The sequence below is a fragment of the Coccinella septempunctata genome, chromosome 1 (assembly GCF_907165205.1).
Source record: "Coccinella septempunctata chromosome 1, icCocSept1.1, whole genome shotgun sequence".
In the NCBI taxonomy this organism is placed as follows: Eukaryota; Metazoa; Arthropoda; class Insecta; order Coleoptera; family Coccinellidae; genus Coccinella; species Coccinella septempunctata.
Window position 1 is genome coordinate 14868849 of NC_058189.1, and position 21547 is coordinate 14890395.

General features: G+C 34.8%; 2 protein-coding genes across 2 annotated transcripts in view; one reads left to right on the top strand and one right to left on the bottom strand.

Moving 5' to 3' along the window:
- The window catches only part of LOC123308867 (tyrosine-protein phosphatase Lar-like), a 634169-nt gene that overhangs the window by 430412 nt on the left and 182210 nt on the right, over positions 1 to 21547 (top strand). The window lies entirely within an intron of this gene.
- LOC123308851 (facilitated trehalose transporter Tret1-like) lies at positions 11188 to 12703 on the bottom strand. Its single transcript, XM_044891688.1, has 2 exons — positions 12599 to 12703; positions 11188 to 12545 (listed from the first exon to the last, which is right to left on the bottom strand). Exons 1-2 carry the CDS (start codon positions 12663 to 12665, stop codon positions 11191 to 11193), a joined length of 1422 nt encoding a protein of 473 aa, XP_044747623.1. The 5' UTR covers positions 12666 to 12703; the 3' UTR covers positions 11188 to 11190.

Sequence of the window (21547 nt, forward strand, 5' to 3'; positions counted from 1 at the left end):
GATAAAATACGTAATAACAGATACTTTTACGTAGAACAGGCAACATAGAACAAATGTTTTGACAAGCGTCATAACCCAACATTTTCGTACTATATAGAGTGAAATGTGTATATACTCACATTCACTTTTATAAGAACATACGGTTGGCCATAATTTCCTTAAGTTTTTGTAACTATAACGTTGTAAGGTTGGCACACATGAAATATGGTTTATGTCAAAACCACATAACCACAACTAATATTAATTAATATTACAAAGATGCCGAAAGTGAGCAGACTTCAGAGTGTAAGGAAGTGCTATTTAGTATTGATGGCTGCTCATTCAAATAGTAACCCTGATGAGATTTTTTCTGTGTCCTAACAACGAATGTAAATCGTTACAATCTATAATTTAGAAGGACGAATAGATATTGTGGAAGTAGTGATAATGAATTGATATGTCCGGTAGGTACTTGATGAAAATCCAGAATTGAACTTGAAACAGTTATACGATTTCCACAAAATGAATTTTTGAACTACTAAGAGAATTTACCTTCATCCAACTGAAGATGCTATTATGATAGCGAAACACGTGTCGTGGTTTGAAAATCGTACAATTTGTTTCAAGTTTAATTTTGGATTTTCATCAAGTATCGGCCACGTCAATTCAATATTTCAGTTCTGTAAATGAATCCACAGAAATTATTACATCATAAGTGGCCATAAATCAAGCTGCTTCTGGACTTTCGAGGCCTACTGGGATATCAATAATTCTTTAACATACTTTAACTTAAACTTTAACATACATACATTCTTTCTTTCATCTGATCCATATATTTTAAATTCAGAAAGTGGATAAGACAAAAACTTGATTCAATACCATTTAACTTATATATCGATGATGATGAACTTCATTCAAATAGGTATACACCAATTGTTATTTCAGAAAGCAGAAAATCTTTCGACGGACAAGATTTCATCATAGTTTTTCTCGTCGAACTCATTAATTTTCATCGCCGACACGGATCAAACGATTCAATTCAAAAACGAAATCACCACTACTTCAACTTTTTCGGTGGGTTCCCTTAAACTTCAGTGTATATTGCGGCAAACTTCCAATGAAAGGATCCAAATGCACGAGACTACTACTGTTTTGATAAGAGGGAAAGTTGACGTCTAAGTTTTCAACATCTCGACTCCATGAAATTCTTATAAAATTCCGAGATATTGCAGAGAAATTCGTCGACCAATAAAAGTTTCATGAAAGCTATCATTCAGTTTTCAATGTAGGTACGCTTAGCTTATGTTTGTTCATTCGCAAAGTTATAACAAATTCATGATTTCCTGATCGAAACCCTTACCTTCGGTCATAATTTCCACTTTTCCGTCGAGCAAGGGATAGAGTTCTAGGTGAGTCTATACGTACAGGGTGTTCCATCGGTAAATAATATACAGATTGTCTGTAAACTAATACGAAGGACACTTAGGGAGATGATTCCTCGATGAAAATAAACAGGGGTAGTTCCTAAAAAATTTTTTCGAGATCGACCTCCCTTCCAAGATACAGCCTTTGGAAGGCGATGACGAGTTGACAGTTTATAATTTTTTTTTTACGGATTCTATAAAATACTAAGTCATAAAACTATACATTATATGAAGCATTAAGTAGATGTTACTCACACATTTCTTTTAAATCTCATAACTTAATTATTAGGGGTTGAAAATAACAACCCCTTATGATATGATACATGTTGTTCTTTTCAACCCCTAATAATAAAGTTGTGATATCAAGAAAAATTGTGTGAGAGTCTCGTAGTCTCGTCGTAGAAGGTTTCGTGAAATCGGATTATTCAAATTTAATAATTATAACGTATACCTAATCTAGTTGCTATCGGGTAATTTTTTCCAATTATTTGCCTTTGAAAGTATAATTATAATTATCATTTGAAATTTCATTTATTGTTTGTACCTAGTACTTGTTCGAAGCCTGTAAAAAAAATGAAGCAAAAAATTCCATTTATCGTCCAGTATCAGAAAACAAAAATTGATAATTGTTTTAAATTTGATTAATGCATCCCGACGAAGGTTTTCAAATTTTTGGCTTCATTGGGAATTTGATGTAATATCAGAGAAAAATTTTGGAACATCAAAATCGAACTTCAAAGCACCTATTATATCTTTTCACACAATTTAATATTGATGGGTTCAGTTGTATTCGAATAATTCTAATTTGGAACTCTTTGTTACTTACATCAACCGTATCACTTATATTGTGAAAGAAAAAGAGTCTTTTAAAAATTTCATATACAGGGTGATATATAACCATTGTGATATGAATATCAACCTTCTTAATTCCATAGATATAAAAATAATAAAATAGAGAAATTAATAGATCACAGATCGCAGATCATTTTTGTTCTTATACAGGAGGAATGAAATAACACTTAAATTCAAAAGACAGAACCATATCATTATAAACGAAAAATTAAGAGTCCACGTGTATTTTGTTGGATCAAAATAATAATTCGGCCAATTGTTCGGTAGGAAGAGATCATATTTGGATTAATTTACAAAAGAGGGAACCGAGGAGGGAACTGTCATCCCTTAATTTCAAAATTAAATGAATCAAAATTTTCTATGCATTGACAATTAATGTCAAATAAAAGCTACAATTCAGAAGATTTTCGGAAATTGATTTTAGTCTGATGAGGGAGTCTGATATAGACTCCGAAACGTTACCATATATAATTATAATTTCAAAGTTCTTTTTTTCAGTTCATTGTCAGGCAACAATTTTTTCTACTTGATTTGCTCCTGACAAATTAGTGAAAGAATTTACGCAGCAAATCGTTTATTTATATTTTTTTCAATTGATTTTATTCCAAAGATTCGGAGTGAAAACCCTAAAAAGTTTAAGGAAATCATAAATTTACCTACTTTATGCAATTTAAAAGAAAAACATATTGAGATTATGTTGCTGAAACATTTGGAAAATGGAGATCATACCATGTTCGACGTATGAAATCAAATATTATTCGTGTTTTAAATTAAAACGAGAAAATAGTTTAAATGGGCAATTCACTAATGAATAATGAATATCTACAAAGCTATGATATAGAAGAAAGCAAATATTCAAATAACGTTGTTCATTTCGGTCAACGGTCAAATTTCCAATAGTTCAAATGTAATAGGGACAGTGTAATAATTGTCCGCGAAGTCACTCATTCTCTTTCATTATGACCATCATACACCCCAACAATTCTAACCTAGGGCCGAAGCAAATTTCCAGGAAATATTGATATATATTCACCACCTCATCAATTTCATGCTTTGTGAAATTGCACCATTGGTTTTGTGTCGGCAAAGAATCTATTGCCAATATTATATATGAGGGATTCAGAGCTGAAGTGAACCCAGTCCATTCAGCCTAGTTTTGAGATGAATGGCTTAAAAGTTGTTTATCACCAATCAATTCAAAAGTGACTTATTTAGATCTTAAAAGATTAGAATAAAAGCATATGCTTACATAAGAATAATAATAAATAAAGAAGTCACTTTTGAATTAATTGGAGATAAACAACTTCTAAGCCATTCATCTCAAAACTAGGCTGAATGGACTTGGTTCACTTCAGTTCTGAGCCCCTCATATATGGAATCGAAAATGAAACTTTTTATGGTTTTACCTCTTTTAGTTTTCAATCGGAAACATGAGCAGTTTCTTGCATTTGTGTCATTATTTTCAATAATCAAGGTTAGTGTAACCCCTACCCCTAGACTCTGACTCACCTGGCTGTTACGTATACGGTCTGTGACTTATACATATATTTTGACAAAAGATTCCTAAGGAAGAAAAAACACTTTTTTTTGCACTAAATGAAATAAAACGATTACATATTGAAAATGATTATCAGAGCTAATATGGATGTTTGCAAGCTGAATTCGTTATTGTTATCGAAAATGAAATAGAAATCAGGAGTAGAATATTCAATATTTTATCAGCAACAAAAATGTAACTCATTTATTGTATTTTTAATACTCCATCTATCACTAAATTGAAAAATCTTGTTTTGTTAATCATTTTGTTCATTCACCACTCAAAGGCTATTTAAGGTAAATGGCGAACAAACGATAGTTTAGCTAAAGCTTCTGTGATGAATCTCTTTATTCATCTCATGCAAACAACCAATTAGTAAATAAATATTATTATTATTATTTCCAAGGTTGAAGTATTTGAGAGAGGTCTACACCGTTTCAGTAGTGAGTTCAAAAAGAGAAAATGAATATCTTATGTCAGAAACCAGTAATTCATGTTGGGTTATCATTATAATTTAATTCAATCTGTTCGTCATCTCGGAAAGTCAAAAAAAAATTTATTCGACCAACGGAAAAAAAAATAAAAAAATTTTTTCATTCAAGAACAAATAATATTCACTCAAGTTGTTAACTTTCCTTTTTTTTTTTTTTTGGTGTAGCAGGGGGAAAATCTGCAAACAGACGAACACACCCTCTCCTGAGGGGGAACAGTGTGGGGATTCTCACTCTCTGAGCTCGAGACCCACTAAAAACCCTTAACTGCTTCTTCATAGGTTCCGGGCATTTTGCCTATTAACCAGTTAACTCTTATGGTTTCTGGACTCTCACACGATCGTAGTCGTGTTGATATTTGTATGCTGCCTATAGCTTTTATAGGTTAAGCTCTTCTTTGGTTACATTTAAATCCTTAACTGATCTCTGGGTCTTCGGTGGTAGGTTCTTGACCTTCTAGCTTCTTCCGTTGGATCGTAGTCGACTAATCTTCGTAGTTTCTCATTTGGATGTTGTTTGGCTTTGTCGAATATCCTTTCCGCCTTTCTCTTCATAAATTCGGTAACTGGTTCCCATTCCAAGTCCTTGTAGATTTGTTTGTTCCTAACAAACCAGGGTACGTCCATCGCCATTCTAAGGAGTTTATTCTCAGTGGCCTGTATTTTCTTGATGTGGGTCTTGGCTGCGAAGCCCCATGCCGCCGAACCATATGTGAGTTGTGGTCGCGCAATTGTTTTAATCATCGTCAACTTGATGTTCTTATTCATATGACTTCTTCTGCCTATGAGTGGATAAAGTTTACTCATTGCGGCTTTTGTTTTATCAACAGCACATTTGATGTGGTTTTTCCATGTAAGTCCTCTGTCAAGCGTCACTCCTAGGTATGTTGCTTCATTTTTCCATTCAACCTCTTCTCCATCAACTTCAAGGTTTTCTTCCATCCTCAATCTTCTCTTTTGCAGTAATATTGCTTGAGTCTTTCTTCCATTGATTTGGATTTTCCATTTGATGCACCATTTGAGTAATTCATCTATGGCTTCCTGCAGTCTCCGGTGTATGATCTCTGGGCGTCGATGTCTGAACGCTATTCCTGTGTCATCTGCGTACAAGGTGAGCATATTTCTAGCATTCTTCGGGATATCATAAACGTATATTACGTAAAGCAGAGGTCCAAGTACCGATCCTTGAGGCACTCCCGCTTCCAATTGTCTGGTTCGAGAGGTTGCTCCATCTATCTTCACATAAAAGTTTCTATTCCTCAGATAGTTCCTTATAATCTTGCATAGCTTGGTCGAATATCCTGCTTTTTTCATCTTGTAGATAAGGCCTTCGTGCCATACTCTATCAAAAGCTCTCTCGATATCCATGAGAACTAATCCTGTGGCCTGTTTGGTCTGCATTCCTTCGGTGACGTATTCTATGAGCCGTAGTAATTGGAGTTCAGTCGAATGTTCTCGTCGAAATCCAAATTGTTCGGATGGAATTATCTTCAACATTTCTGTTTCCTCATTCAGCCTTTTAGCGATAACCCTCTCGACGATTTTTCCTAGTGCTGATAGTAGGCTGATCGGTCTATAATTTTGGGGAAATTTCCGTTCCTTTCCAGGCTTGTTGAAAACTATCATTTCTGCAGTTTTCCATCTCTTTGGGTAGTATTCGGTCCTCATCACTCCGTTTGTTATATTCGTCAAGGCTGCTATTCCTTTTCTAGGCAATTTCTTCAACATATAATTCGTTATCCTATCTTCTCCCGGCGCTTTCCTGTTTTTCAATTTCATTATGATCTCTTTGATTTCTGTTGGTGAAGCCGGTTTTGGAATGGTTTCGGTTTCCGGTGGTTCCATCATCAGTTCTTCGTTTGCCTCCACTTCTTCTTCTAGATCTTCATTGTCATCATCATTTCTGTAATTTATTCTGGCTTCTCTCTCAATTGAGTCGGCCAGTGCTTCGGCTTTCTCAAGTCTCGTATATACCATTCCGTTTGCTCCATGCAGTGGAGGTATAACTGTCCGTTCTCGTCGTAAGCGTTTTTGCATTTTCCAAGCCGAGTGATCTATTGTATTCAGTTCCCTTAATCTCTGGTGCCATCTGCTATTACGCAGTTCTGTTAAAGCATTTCTCAATATCTGGCTATGCTTATTGAGTTTCTTCTTGTCTTCTTCTCTTTTTGTTGTTCTGTAGATTTTTCTGAGTCTTCTGTTCTTTTTTATAAGTTCCTTTATATCCTTTGGCGTATCTCCATGTGAATGTTTCGGAATTGGTTTCCTTATTCTCTTGGTGCTTTCTTCATAGGCTTCTTTTATTTGATTTTCCAATTTTTCAACTGCTTCATCTAATTCATCCAGGGTGTTTATTTGGGGAATTTCCGTGATTTTCTCCTGAAGTAAATTCTTATATTTCTCCCAGTCTGTGCGATCCTTGGTTTGTGTCTCTTCTTCGTTTCTTGGGCCATGTCCCACTATGAATTCTATGGGATTGTGGTCTGAAGTTCCGTCTTCTATTGTATCAATGCTGATTTCTTCAGTGATGTCTTTCATTACGACAATGTCCAGTACATCGGGTAGTCCATTTACTCTTGGTATGTAGGTCGGTATATCAGGTCCTATTACAACTGCATCAAGTTTTTCAGCATAAATCTTCAGTCTTCTCCCGTTGGTATTTTCCACTCTACTATTCCATTCCTGCGATTTGCAGTTAAGATCACCAATTATGATTTTAGGGTGTCTTCCTTCTAGTAGCATTTTTAGATCCTCTTCCAGCATGTCCTTATCCGGTGATTTATAAGTTGAAATAATCTTCACTTGTCCTCGATTTGTATTCACAATAATCGATATTGCTTCTACTTCTTGTCCATTGAATATTTGGTCGAAATGGTGATCTATATTCCTTCTAGCCAGTATAGCAACGCCACCTGTGATGTTAGGTCTATCATTTCTGTAGATATCGTAATTGGGAAATGCTATCCGAACGTTGGCGTTAAGTCTTGTTTCTTGGAGAGCTATGACATCCGGTCTCTTCTCTTCAATCAGTTCTTCGAATTCTGATCTGCGGGCTCTCAATCCTTCGACGTTCCAAGAGACAATTATGAGATTGTTCTTTATCGTCGTATCAGCCATTAAATATTCTTAATAATTTGCTGCATCTTCTTCTCAATCTCTTTCTCCAGATTATGCATCATCGTGCTGAGGAGGTTTTTCGTGAACTTATCCAGTTCCTCAGTGATTCCAGAAATTCCTTTCCTGGTTTCGGCTTTTTTGACTTTTCCTTCTTTTTCTCTGGATTCTCCGTGTCTTTGACCACTTTGGTTGCAGTTTCCTGGGGTTTCTTCACTTCCGAAGAGTTTTGGGATGGCCTCGGTGTATTTTGTGTTGGCCTCGAGCTGGTCTGGTTCGATCTTGGCGATCTCTTGGTCTTTTTAGTGACCAATTTCCATTCGCTACATCCCTTGTAGCTGGCTGGATGTCCTTGCTCTCCGCAGAGAACACAAGAGGCATTTCGCTCCTCGTTCTCCCTGGTAAGCGTACACTCCTTGGAGCTGTGATTACCGGAGCATTTCACGCACCTCCATGGAAAAGTGCACTTACTTTGGGCATGTCCATATCGCTGACAGCGGTAACATTGTCCAGGCCCGGTCGTCCTTCTCTTAGGTTCAACAACACAGTTCATGTTGTAGAGCCTTTTCACCTCGAAGAAACCCTTATTCTGGGTTTTAACCAGCAATAAGGGCATCGGCTGTTTTGTTTTATTTGAGGTCATCCTTATGACCTCAGCATCGACGATCCCTTGATCCTTGAGGTCGTCAAGGATCGTCGGGATATCTGCATCCAGCGGTAGGTATCTCACTACCGCGTATATTTTCTTTTCTTCCTCCCGTTGAAGAGTGTAAAAATCCCTATTTATTTTATGAAGGAAGTCCGTCATCCTTCTATGATCATCGGCGCTTTGTGGGACGATTCTTATACCGTCCTTTACTGTCGTCGCTCTTTGGTATTTAATACCGTTTCGCATTAACGCGTTCGAAATTGAAGTCCATTCGGACGTACCTCTCAGGGTGACAGGGGGGATTTTTTCTTTCCTTTCCACTGGAGTGGTTTTCTCTTGGGCTGGGGTTTCCAAGACTCTTTTCTTGTTTGTATCTTCATTTGACGAGGAGCTATCCTTTCTCATTCTTTTGGCGGGTGGGGAAATTTTGGTTTGAGGGGTTTTGACCACCTCCATCTTCTGTTTTTGAACCGGTAAGTTCACTTCTTGGACATTTTTCAAAATAATGTTCTTCTTGAGTGCGTTGGAGTAAGGACTTTCCTTATTTCCCTCCTGCAACTCGAGCCTCTCCCTGAGATTTTTAATCTCAGCAACTAAGCTAGATACGCATCTATCTAACTCATTCACCCTCGCTTTCAAACTTGCGTTCTCCTCTCTCAAAATATCGTGTTCGGACACGACATTAGCGATTTCTGGCGCGTCTTCTTCCATTACGGAATCGCAGTCCGAATGGTCAGACATTTTAGAATCTAATTAATAATTACTTTGCTACTCAAAGAAATTGGAAATAAAATTTTTCAAGACAAAAAAGAAAAATGTATCTCATGCATAAAAACAAAACGACTCATCAAAAATTCTCTACGCTATGAGAAAAATCAGAAAGAAAGATACGAAAAATAAGCTCACCTGATGTTTTCTGCAGTACCAACGAGAAAATAAAAAAATTCTCTGGACACTTAGGATGAACACCAACTTTGAAAATTTTAACGAATTAAAATTCCGATAACAAATATAGAACCTACACAACTTCACAGACGGAATCAAATATTCCGTAGCTTGGTTAGTGGGCACTTTCACCTCCGCTTTCACTTTTACGGCACTGTGACTTTCTCGTCCGCTTTCTCTTTTATAGCACTAGGGGCACTGTAGCACGTCTTCTCCTGTCAAGCGATTGACTCGGAATCGGAATGTTAACTTTCCGTGGTGAAATTATCTCTTCTATGAATTTTCACATGAAAAAATTTCTCGAAAGGTCTCGTCATTGGCTAAAATTCGTATCCTGAAGGAATTGAAAGGAGGCGTTTGTTTAGTGCTGCCATGTTTTCTAGGAAAGTGGAAACTACTGAAATATCCGTAATTTCTTCTTATCTTTCAAGTGGTCTGGCAACACCATAGTCAATTCCAGAGATCATTTCTGATAAAATTAGCCAAAACCATAGTCGAGTTAGTCTGGACTGGTATAACTTCAACAAAATTCATCACATTGGTTGCCTTGAAAATATTTTCTTATTATCGAGCTAATTATGCGGTTTCTCCCCTAAATAAATGAGGAATTATATCTCCTTGAAAGAAACAATTGGAAATTGATTTCCAGACAAAAAGTTTTCACTTTACTACCGTTCGATTCATTCCTTTCGTAATAAACTTTTTATTACTCTTCTCAATTGAGATTAATCTGATCGATGTCACTCACAAAAGTTACCGAAAAGCCGAAGGGTTCGAAAAATTGTCGGAAAAAATTTCATTCCCGAAGTGGCACAACAACCATTAATCAAACCCTTATCTAATGCTCTTGACGTAATGATTTTCCTCCTGGTATTCAAATTTGTCACAAAGATTTTTAAGACACGACAAAATACTGTCGGGAATCAGGATATGACGAAATATTAATTGAAATTCCATTATGCTCTGGTTTCAACGTTACAGTCGTGATTAATTGAGTTATCGGCATCGGTTATTAAAAAAAAATTAGAGGATATTTTTTATCCGGCAAACTTAACCTTTGTGTCGGATCTCATTCAAAACGTCGCACTGGCCGGATAAAATTTTGGCCGGCTCCATATAATTTTTCTTCATTCGAGCTGAAAAACCAGCATCTTTCACTAAAGTTCTGAGTGGTTCAAAATGGATGGAAACATCGCTTTTAATAATCAAAAAAATTAGTTGGAAAGAATGATTGAATTCATATCAAATTATACGATTTTCACAATGATGAGTTTTTAAACCACGACACGTGTTTCGCTATCAGAATAGCATCTTCAGGTGGGTGAATGTAAAGAACTATCGACCACATCAATCCAATGATCAAAAAACCAAGAATGATTGAATGCACTTCTAAAAATTTTTCCGATACGTTTTTATTCTTCAACTTCAAGTGGACCTCCCTGAAAATCATAGTGTGCAGGGGTAGACCAGATTTTTATGAAGGGTGGAAGGGACCTATTAACGAAATGTATGTCTGTTTATATGCATATACAAAAACATATATACCTAATATATTCATTCATTACTGGGTGCTCTGTTTTCTATTTCACTTAGATACGTATGCATCGGCCACCTAGACTTATTTTCGAAAAAAAAAACTTCAAAGCTGAATTTATCAAGTACCTACATATGGCCTTATGTTTCTTTATCAATAGAATGATACTTTCAGAGTAAAATTGCTTAGTTTTAGAAAAAACATTTTCTTTTGAAGCTGAGTGAAGCTGAGGAACCCTTTGCATTTTTTTGTTTTCATGAAATTGAAACTCCTGTTCTAGAATTTCAATTTATAAGTAGATGGTCGATATTCTGAGAATCACGTCTTGAAATCTCGTAATGCAATATCTATGCCTTCCTTATAATATATAAATAAACCATATCACAAGAGATATGGAACTTTCTATCCCATCATTTTGCATCATTATGTCAGTTTATACTTTCAAACATCCATTTTGTGCACTGCTGAAGTTAGAGGCTTTATTGTTCTGCAAGACACTCGATCCCGATTGTATTGCTCGTTAATTCTTCAGCTTCTTTGTTTTCTCTCAGTTTTGAAAGTCACACTAACTAATGGAATATAAAAATTGTTCAATCATGGTATCTCAAATCCGCTCTCTATACTATAATCAAATGACCTTAAATCAGTGTTTGTTCATTAAAATATTTATTGAGGACTGTTCACTACATCTTTGAAATGAAGTTTTCTCTGCTCCATCATTATTTGCACGTCTTCTAAAGATAAATCTTTAGTTTCTGGCATACAGAATAAAACAAATACGAATGTCACTACACTAAAGACAGCAAACGTGTAAATTGTAATGTGCCCTTTCCCTTTATCATTCATATGCTGGAAGTATTTCGAAGAGAGCAGAGAAAAAACACAGAAAACTATGAGCCCTAGAGCAACACCAGATGCTTTGACTGATGTTGCAAAAAGTTCTCCTTGCAAAACATATGGTATTTGTTGCAATCCAACACCATAAAATGAAACTACCATTATCAATGCAAAAAGTGGTATGAAAGTGAATGAAGATGTGTCAACATCAGAAGATTTCAAATGTATATAAATGGCTAACACAGTAAGTCCGACAAACGACCCAGCAAGTGAAAATAAAATCAGAGGTCTTCTTCCCAGCACATCTACAATTGAAAGACCAATAATTACTGCTATCATAAGCGCTACGGTAAAAGCCATAGTAGCATACTTGACCGATAAATTCGATGCATTTTCTCCCAAGATGACACTAGAGTAATATACAAGTGTAGTTATCCCACAAAGAGGCTGAGCTGCTCTTAAGAACGCCACAATACAAACACTTCGACGATCCACTCTGTTCTTTACCAAAGCTTTGAAACCTCCGTTCGTTTTTTCATTTTGTTCTTGAACTGCCTGCTTCATTCTTTGTAGGTCAGATTCAACGTCTCTTTTCCCTTCGAAAATTCTGAGCGATCTCAGTGCTTTCTCCTCTTTATTTTTCATGAGATAAAAGTACGGACTTTCGGGCATGAAAAGGAGACCAAGAAAGCTCGTTGACGAAAAAGTCAGGGCAACAAGGGCTGCCATCTGTATAGTGAGAAAAATACAGAATAAATTGATTAGGAATACTCCAATAACAATACACATTGGCGCAACTGCGCAAAGTCGGCCTCTGAATTTAGGATTAGATATTTCTCCAGTATACATTGGTATAGCAGAAAGTGCCATTCCACTTGAAAATCCACATAAAACTCTAGCAATGTAGTACATAGGGGCGCCATTCGCTACGCTGATGAGAATCCAATGGATTGCATAGGGTATAGTGGTGAATAATATAAAAGGTTTCCTTCCAACTATATCACATACGAAAGCGTTCACTGAAGCTCCGATAACTGCCCCTGGAAGTGGCAGGGTGGCTATCCATACACCTTGTTCGCTGGTTACCAATGGCTCAGTTTTGTTCTCCTCCAGTTTCAGTAGAACTGGAAAGGCGGCCGATGTCCAGCCATATTCAAGGCCGGCATTTATCACATTCAATGAACCTGCAATAATTATTGTAACATGTAATCCAAATTATTCCAGCTATTCAACATACAGAAGAATACAGTCACGAACTGTATAGCTGCTCCACATCCTTTGAGCCTGCATCGCTCGGGGTTCATTTAAATCTGAGAGAAAAAAAGTCATACTGACAGTTCAGCACTTGGTGTTTCTATGCTTGAAACGTCATCAATTTATAGTAGAATAAAAATGTTCGAGCTCAAAAAATGTGAAAAAACTCTCTGTGAAGAAGGTTATTTGAATTGGGTAAATTAAGGTGGTGTTGATGCATCTATACCAGAGGAATAATTCTGCTGCCATGATATAACATATTCATCATACAATACAAGACAATTAGGAACTCCATGATACTCATGGAATATGGAACTGGTTTTCTTCTTCATGTTTTTCCGTACATTTCTTCGAGATAGTGATGAATTGTTCAGGGTCAGTAAATTTTCTAACAACAAACAAATCGATGAACTCCAGCTCGAGCCCAAAAAAAACTTCTGTCATGTTGGATCATATTTTATTTGTGTTTTGACAAAAATTCCATTAGTATCAGAATACTAATGGATTGCTTTATTTTTTCATATACAATTTTATCATAACCAAAGATTTTAGAGTAGAAAGGTAGGAAAACAAAGCTATGGTTTTGTTTTGAGATCAGAATGTTAGTTTTCATTTGAACATTGTTCAGAATCAGTGGATATCAATGAAACACGCTCTGATGTGGTATACTTTTATTTGCAATTTATAAAGAATTCACAAAAATTTGTAATTATGGACAACGAATAAAGCTTTGACTAGGACAAAAAAGTATATGGTGATCTGCTATACGTCAAAGGTATTATATCCGTTCAATACGTTGTTTTGTATCAAGAAACTCAGTTGAATTTGTACAATTCATATCAGAAATTAATATGAACCAATATCCAATATACCATCATAGCATACACATTTCAGTTACTCACATTTTATTTACAAAATTTTCAGAACCCCAATTAAAAAAAGTCACTGAGATATACACGACCTTTATTTTACCCTGTCAGTATAGTTTCTTTATGATATGGTCTCTTTGTGAAACAATATACAAATTGATTAATGAATGAACAAAACACTCACAGTTTCATAAAACTTCGACTTTCCAAACAAGAATTTGACAATTACTTGATACCCAAAACGAAATCAATAAAACCTTTACAGTTCTGAATATATTGAAGGAGTAGCAATTGAGAATCCTAAAATGGACGTATATAAGTCCTAATTTTCGCTAAATGGGCTCTTCGTGCAAGGGATGCTTCCTGCATACAACAATTTACGTGGATAAACAGTTCTCAATTGACTTGCAGTGAAATGTTCATTGCACATGGTGCAGTCAGTAGTGTTTGCAGGCCTTTACGCTCTGAAAATTGTATCCACTTCGTAGCACGGAAAATAAAAATCAACGAATGACCTATAGTCACATGTTACCAGTTTTAATACTTACATTCCCATTTTCCTTAGTATGATTCGTTTTATTTGATCTACAGTTCTTTACCATACAATAATTTTCGAACGATATTTTGAGGTTTTCACCAAGAAATTAGACAAAAATTTCAATAATCAGAACGAGCTTGATATACAAAAGGCGGTACGAGAATCAAAACATTTAAAACCTCTTTGATCAAAATGACCATCTGAAATCTCACAAAATTTCATATGTTTCTGCGAATGTCCCTCCAATTAATATTTTAACCAGTCTAAGGACCTCAAAAACACATTTGAAACACAGATGGCGCTAAGTTGATTTTTGGAATTACACTTTATAGGTACCTTTTTTTCCATAATTCTGTGATTTTTGTATGAGGCAGTGTTAATGGATTTCAATCAAATACGCATTTGTTTATTGATCCAGCTTTTTTATTACTTTCTATGGTATACAGAAGCAGTCAGGAAGACTATTTTTGACCATATTCATAGTATTAAAATACTATTCAAAACACTTTCTCTCTTCGTCAATTTTAATCTTGTAACTTGGGTGTCTGTTTTCGAACATTATTCTAAACGAAATTCCTGAAAATGCATAAAATATACTTTGGGATACCTACTGGAAAATTTGATTCCTTGAGTAAATTGACGCTTTTCTCCTTCACTGATACTCACATTGATTAAGTGAGCAATAGTTTTAAATGGAATAGCATCTGAAGGATTCTGTTTTTCAGGAGAATTTCAAGTTTATAAAATATTTATTATTTCAATATTCTCCCCATACAGAAATCTACAGCTTTTGGTATTTTTCTTAAATTCCAATTGTCAATTCCGAATTAAGTCAGAACAACAAATTTTGTCATCTATTGAATGTTCACACTTGAGGCCGTTAAAATGCTAAATCAAAATTAAACTCACATTCTGCTTTGGCCATTTTCTGTAGCCGCTACATCTTGTTCGTATCCCATTTGTAACTTGTTAAAAGGATTCAAACCAGTACGGGGACGCAATAGTACTCATTAAATGAGCAGATAGGAGAAAACGCGAAATTACTCTTCCATTATCTAATGAGATTTTAAGGACGATTACCATAAAAATAACTCTAACAGAACCGTTACTCGCAAAGGGTTTGACGAATTAAACGATCCCCTTGTTAGAGAGGACATCCTAACTGATTTACGGGAAAATCCTGATCGCCGAATGGATAATACCGGCAATTTCACCGAAACCTATCCATCACCCTAATTACCCGTAATCTTCCCATTGAGATCTGTCATTTACGAAGGTGGAGTTCGAAAGTCCTTGGAAATTTCCTGACAGAAAGCCTACTTTATATAAAAAATTTAGTATCTGAATAAGTAGCACTTTTCGTAATAACAATTTCTTACTGAATGACATGTATTTTCGTTTTTCAGAGAAACAAAATGGCTTTCTTTCCAATTCTTTAGGTCGCCAGCTAATTTCTATTAATTCCATGTGAAAGTTATCAAGAACACGTTTGGCTATTTAAAACTTCAAACTTGGAACTGCCATAATTCAGAAAAGTGACCACATCAGTTTATTTACTGAATATTTAGGATACAAACATTAAGTAGATTAAACATTAAGTTAAATTATTTAAGATAATATGTTTTTCGAAATACATTATAATATTCTCAACGTTCATCGAAATGAAGGTATTGTCGGATGAGGGCAATTTTCTGAATACTAATTTTCAGCCAACGTTTCGTTTATTTTCATGAATAAATTTCATCGGGGCCTTAATTAGAGAAGCAAAAATATGCAGGCGTGGGAATAAGGAATCATCTACATAGATATAATCCCACATAAGCAATCGAAATTCTCAAACGTAAAATATTACACAAACTATATAACAAAGCAACAAGAAGCCACACTGTTGTTTTGTTATACAAGGTGTTTGATTGGGAAACGGAAAAACTTAGCAGGAACGGAAGTGGTTCTGGTGATACCGCATTTATTGGCTCTTACTGTCTTCGTAGACGAGATAACTGAAATATAGTAAACAACAGGAAATTTCATGAGAATAATTATTTTTATCCTCATTTCATTCATTGGATGGTTTGTGAGCGAGCTAATTCGTTAAAGGATCTTCAAGATCGATTTTGAAATATTTTCGATCATTTTGGAAAATTTCACCTAGTGTTATAAATCTTCAACCTAATTTTATCTGAAGAACTATAAAATATTTTTTTTTCTAGATTTGAAAATTTTTTGTTTATTATTCTTAATAATTGTGAAATATTGTATATTTTGGAAAACTGGCTCTGCCGTTTGTAATAAATAAATATAAGTTGTTTCACGCCCATTTCCATTTATTTGGAAAATCTCCATGACCACCTCGTTCACCGGATTTTGATCCTTCAGATTTTCATTTATGGGACATACCTATGCAGCTGCTTTTCTATCATATCAACATAGCTCATCAACAAATATTTGACAGAATTGAAAATGACAAAGCATGATGAAATAAGATAAAAAATGGTAGTAATCTCTCTCATCCGTCGAAGGTGGACATTGCGAGAAATATTAATTATATCAAGATTTATTATTTTCATTCATCATAGTATTTATCGTTGATTGTTGAAGAAGTTTCATATATTGTTCAAAGTCTAGGAATGCCTTCTGATTTGAACGACAAAATTGCTCGTTTCTTCCACCCGGTATATTTTTTTCATATTTGACAAACGTGTTCCTTATTCAAAGCTCAAATGTATCATGCAATAACCGCAAGGAAAATCCAGGTCCGGGTTAACAAAAACTTATGATTCATTTGAATCCTCGAAACAAACTCTCTAAATCGAAATTTTGAAAATCTGTTTCATTATTTGAAAAGACCACACAAAAATAAACTGAGACATTTGCTTTAAATTTTCGCGCAGACAGTTTCACTGCCCAAATTTCTAACGTAATAGTGGAGTATTTTAGAACTTGGATTTCTGAAAGTTGTTTGTAGTGACTTTTAATGATGAATTATCAAAACTATTGAATCCATAATTGTTTTAACCCCCCCTGTATGTACATAAATGATTATCGAAATTCATGTTTCTTGGATATTGTTATTGAATGTTTAAGTGGAAGAATTGAGATGAATTAGGTAGAGCTCATTCTTGTTAAGACAAATGTGTAAATGTTGTCAAAATAAAAAATGAACAAAACAAACATAAATACAAAATTAAACGAAAAAATTACATAAACTGCTCGAAATGTCCTCCATTTTGGTCTTAACATTTCCTTGCTTGTTTCAGAGCATCCCGAACTGCTTCCCGAATTACATTCAGAATGTTCTTTATTTTCTGGCTAGCTTCTTTTATTTTTATAATAAGCTGATCCCGTGTATTGATCTCAGGGGAATATACTAGTGATTTCATGTAACCCCAGACATAAAATAATCCTGATTAAATCAGGGTACCTCGCTTTATGATTGTTTTGTTCCTTTTTTATTTCGAAAACATGTACCTACCTACATAATTGTTTTAACACAAATGAAATCGACCTAACACATCTCTATTCTTTCACTGAAACATTCCATTACAATATCCAAGCATTATCAATTTCGATAATGTGTTATGTACATACAGGGCCTTGATTTTTTCTGGAAGTGATAGTAACTCAAAACCGAAAACTGAAATGGTCTGCAGCTATAAAAATTAAAACCAAGGTAATTAGTAACTACTAAGTAATGTTAAATAATTATGGATTCAATAGTTTTCATAATTCATCATTAAAAGTCACTTCAAGAAACTCAGGAATCCAAGTTCTTGAAAACTTCACTTTTACATTAAAAATTTGTGCAGTAAAATCGTCTGCTCGAAAATTTGAAGTACACGCCCCAGTTAAGTTTTTTGTTGTCTTTTCAAATATTGAAACAGATTTTCAAAATTATTTACAGGGTGTTGTTCCGAGGATTCAACCGATTCATAATTTTTTGTTAACTTGGACCTGGATTTTCCTTACGGTTATTGCATAAAATTATTTTTTGAATAGGAAACACGTTTGCTAAATTTGAAGAAAATATACCGGTTGGTTCGTCTGATATGGCCTCAGGAAGAAACTAGCAATTTTGTCGTCAGAAGCCATTCCTAGACTTTGAACAATGTCAACAGTCGACGATAAAAATTATGATGAATGAAAATAATAAATCTTGAGATAACTAATGGATATTTCTCGCAATGTCCACCTTCGACGGATGAGATTAGTACCATTTTTTATGCTATTTCATCATACAAGGGTTAAAATCCGGTGAACGAGATGGTCATGGAGATTTTCCAAATAAATGGAAATTGCCGTGAAACAACTTAGATTTTACAGATAAAATTCGGTTGGATATTGATACCACTAGGTGAAATTTCCCAAAATGATCGAAAATATTTTGAAATCGATCTTGTTCGTTTTTGATGTCAACCCTTATTGTATTCATTATTTTATGCTGATAATCTTCCATTTCACAATGAAAGCAAGCTGCGTCTTCTAATAAAGCCGAATTCAAAGAACTGGTTGATGAAGAAATATCTTTCGGTTAGTTCTGGTCAATCGGAAATCAACAGAGGGTATAATATCCTTCATTGAAAGGAAACAAAGGCTCAGGATATCATTCGATAAATTTATCAAGAGAAAGGAAATTCGAAAAGGAAATAATCATAGATAAATCAATCATGTTCGTATACAATAATTCACTTAAAACGTTTCAGGCAGGCCTTGCACGAACTCCAGATCGACTTTCTGACCGAGCCTCGGGGAGCTTAATGTGAAATGACAGCAAGAATGCGGTCTGACATAAAAGGAAAAACATTGAGCGAAGACGAAAATCCCTGATATATATAAAGGAGAAACAGTCCGTGCCTCGAATGAAAATAGTCACTTTTTATTATTGTTGCCATCCTTGAAGTTAACAGATTGAACCTCCGACTGCTACCCTCCGATCCTTTTGTTTCAATAGGAAATCTTGGAATATAGATTGATAGGAATATAAAAATTCAAAGCAGAGATACTTTTCAAATCAACATCGACTTTCATCTCGTTTCATTATTATTGGGTTTTGCTTTTATTCTCATTTCATGTTCTGTGGAGTGTGGGTTGCAATAAAGTTAGATTATTGAATTAGTATAACTACTACTACAGTAACATAAATAATGATGCATAGAAATCTTTCTTCTTCCGATAATGAATATACTACATTCACTTTTATTTTAGCAGTTGGTTGGCCATGGAAAGTTGACACATTTCACTCTGTAGAGTACGAAAATGTGGGGTTATGACGCTTGTCAAAACATTTTTGGGTTTTAAATCAACGCTATGTTGCCCATTCTACGTAAAAGTTTCTGTTATTACGTATTTTATCACAATGTCGAATCTCTTCGGAAAATATGTGACGAACATAATTAAAGTTTATACAAACTGATTGAAGGCATACCAAATCCAGTTATTTGCATGGAAAATACTAGAGATCAGTATAATATCATAATATGCACTAGCTTGAGGAGAGTTAATGTTCGTTATCTTCTTTGTCCAAAGTTTGAATACGTTACATCAGTTGTAGATTTCAAAAATATTGACCCGAAGATGAAATGCATATGTTGCAGTGGTTGGGAATGGGTATCTCCCGAAGGAATTAACAGATAATTACAAGAATGTAAAATTCTTCAACAAAAATCATCTTGCACCAATAAAAGTAAAAGGAATTAAAGGAAGTTTCACCTTTGAACAAAAATTTCACATGAATGAACAATTAGCAGGACAACTGGCGCGTATTTGTATGTTCATCTTAATGCATTGATATAATAAAATAATAATAATTAGGTATTTATTGGTACCTTAAGACATTAACAATATATAGGACAATGACAAATCAATTTTCGTGAACTTATTCTACGATGACATTAATCGAAAATCCTGTAGTAAACTTTTCGTATTAATTCACTCAAACATAAAATTCTCAAATGCCACCACTTTTTTGGGTCTCCCAATAAAAGGAAATTCTTTGTCATCCTCTTCATTCACAATCTTTCTGATTGTGGAAATATTCAGCTGAAATATAAGTCGTTTAGCTTCAGATGAAACATTATATAAATTCTCTTACATTGAATATGTTCGCTAGCGTCTGACGTATTGTGGATTTTAGAATATCAGGATATAACTATTTGAATGAGCGGATCTGAATCCTAAATAGCACTTCCTGAAACCCTGTCTCTTTTTTCAATTACTTTCGGCATTTTCGTAATATTAATTGATACAAGTTGTGGCAACGGCGTTATGACATTAACGGCATTTCATGACTCATGAGTGCCAACCTTACTCCGTTCTAGTTACAAAAACTTGAGAAAATTATTTCATGGCCAACCGACTGCTAAAATAAATGTGAATGCAGTATAGTTTTTTCAAAATTTTTCAAATATTTGTCTGTGAGGCAGATATGAGTTTCTTGAAAAAGTTACTATTTTCCAAAATGATTCAAGAGTATTCGAATCGTGAGGCCATATTTACTGATTACTATTATAGGGATCCATACTTCTTCTGTTCACATTTATCATTAGTTATTATTCTGTTGGGATTATCTGGAATTTTATATTTTTTGTTTTCGATTTTTTGAGCATACATAAATTCATATGTAAGAGTGAATATTTTGATTAGTTATGTTATATTGCCAAAGAAAATGTCAACTCGTCAACACATTCTACGGATTATATCCTCGAAGGGTGGGTGATTTCGAAAAAAGTACCCCTACTAATTTTCATCCAGGAATCGAATCCCTCACATTCATTCACACCGGTTTTGGTTTTTCTATGTCTTCAGATATTTCCATTTTAACTTCCCATTAAGTAGTTAATGATTCTTGTACGTCAAATTCATTTCCACTCATCAAGAATGGTTCGTATTCAACGGCATGTCAAATGTTGTAGTCGTAGCCACATTTCTGAATATAAATGATATCCTCCCTTTATGGTGGCAATCCTCCGAGTAAAATGAAATATAAAACTTGGCGGACGAAGCCAGAACTTTCCTAAACTCTGGATTAAGGAGTTCTGAAAGAAGTATTAAATACCCGCACGAAAATATCAAAATTGTTGGAGGAAAATTTCGTTTCATTTCTATTAGCTAGCTCTTCAACTTGGGTTATCTCGTTTGTGAGTTTTTTGGTAGGTTGAGAAAGTGCCACACTAGTTTGGTTCCTTTAATATTACAGATGGTGGCTTGTGTATCAAGAACAAATAATTGTATTTTGGTTTGTTTCTTGGATAATTTTGACTGCTCAGGTTTCCTTCGAAACTCCTATCGAATCGATTGTTTGGAACAAAAACATACCATTCGACAAAGACTCAATCCTATGTAGATTCAATATACTGATTAATAGGGTTGAGATTTAAGAAATAAAGCTTCGAAAACAATAACATATTGCGCATCAGCGCTGCATATATTCTTGATGCAATACTTCTTCCGAATACTTTATAGTTGCAGCTCTATTTTGATATCGAAAGAATTATTATTTCTTGTCAGACATTGATTTAATTCAAATCAA

Excerpts from the sequence above, each read along its gene's own strand:
- LOC123308851 (XM_044891688.1), bottom strand. The coding sequence starts at position 12,665 with ATGAACCCCGAGCGATGCAGGCTCAAAGGATGTGGAGCAGCTATACAG. Across the intron at positions 12,546-12,598 it reads GTTCGTGACTGTATTCTTCT|GTTCATTGAATGTGATAAAT; the intron begins GTATGTTGAATA and ends TAATTATTGCAG.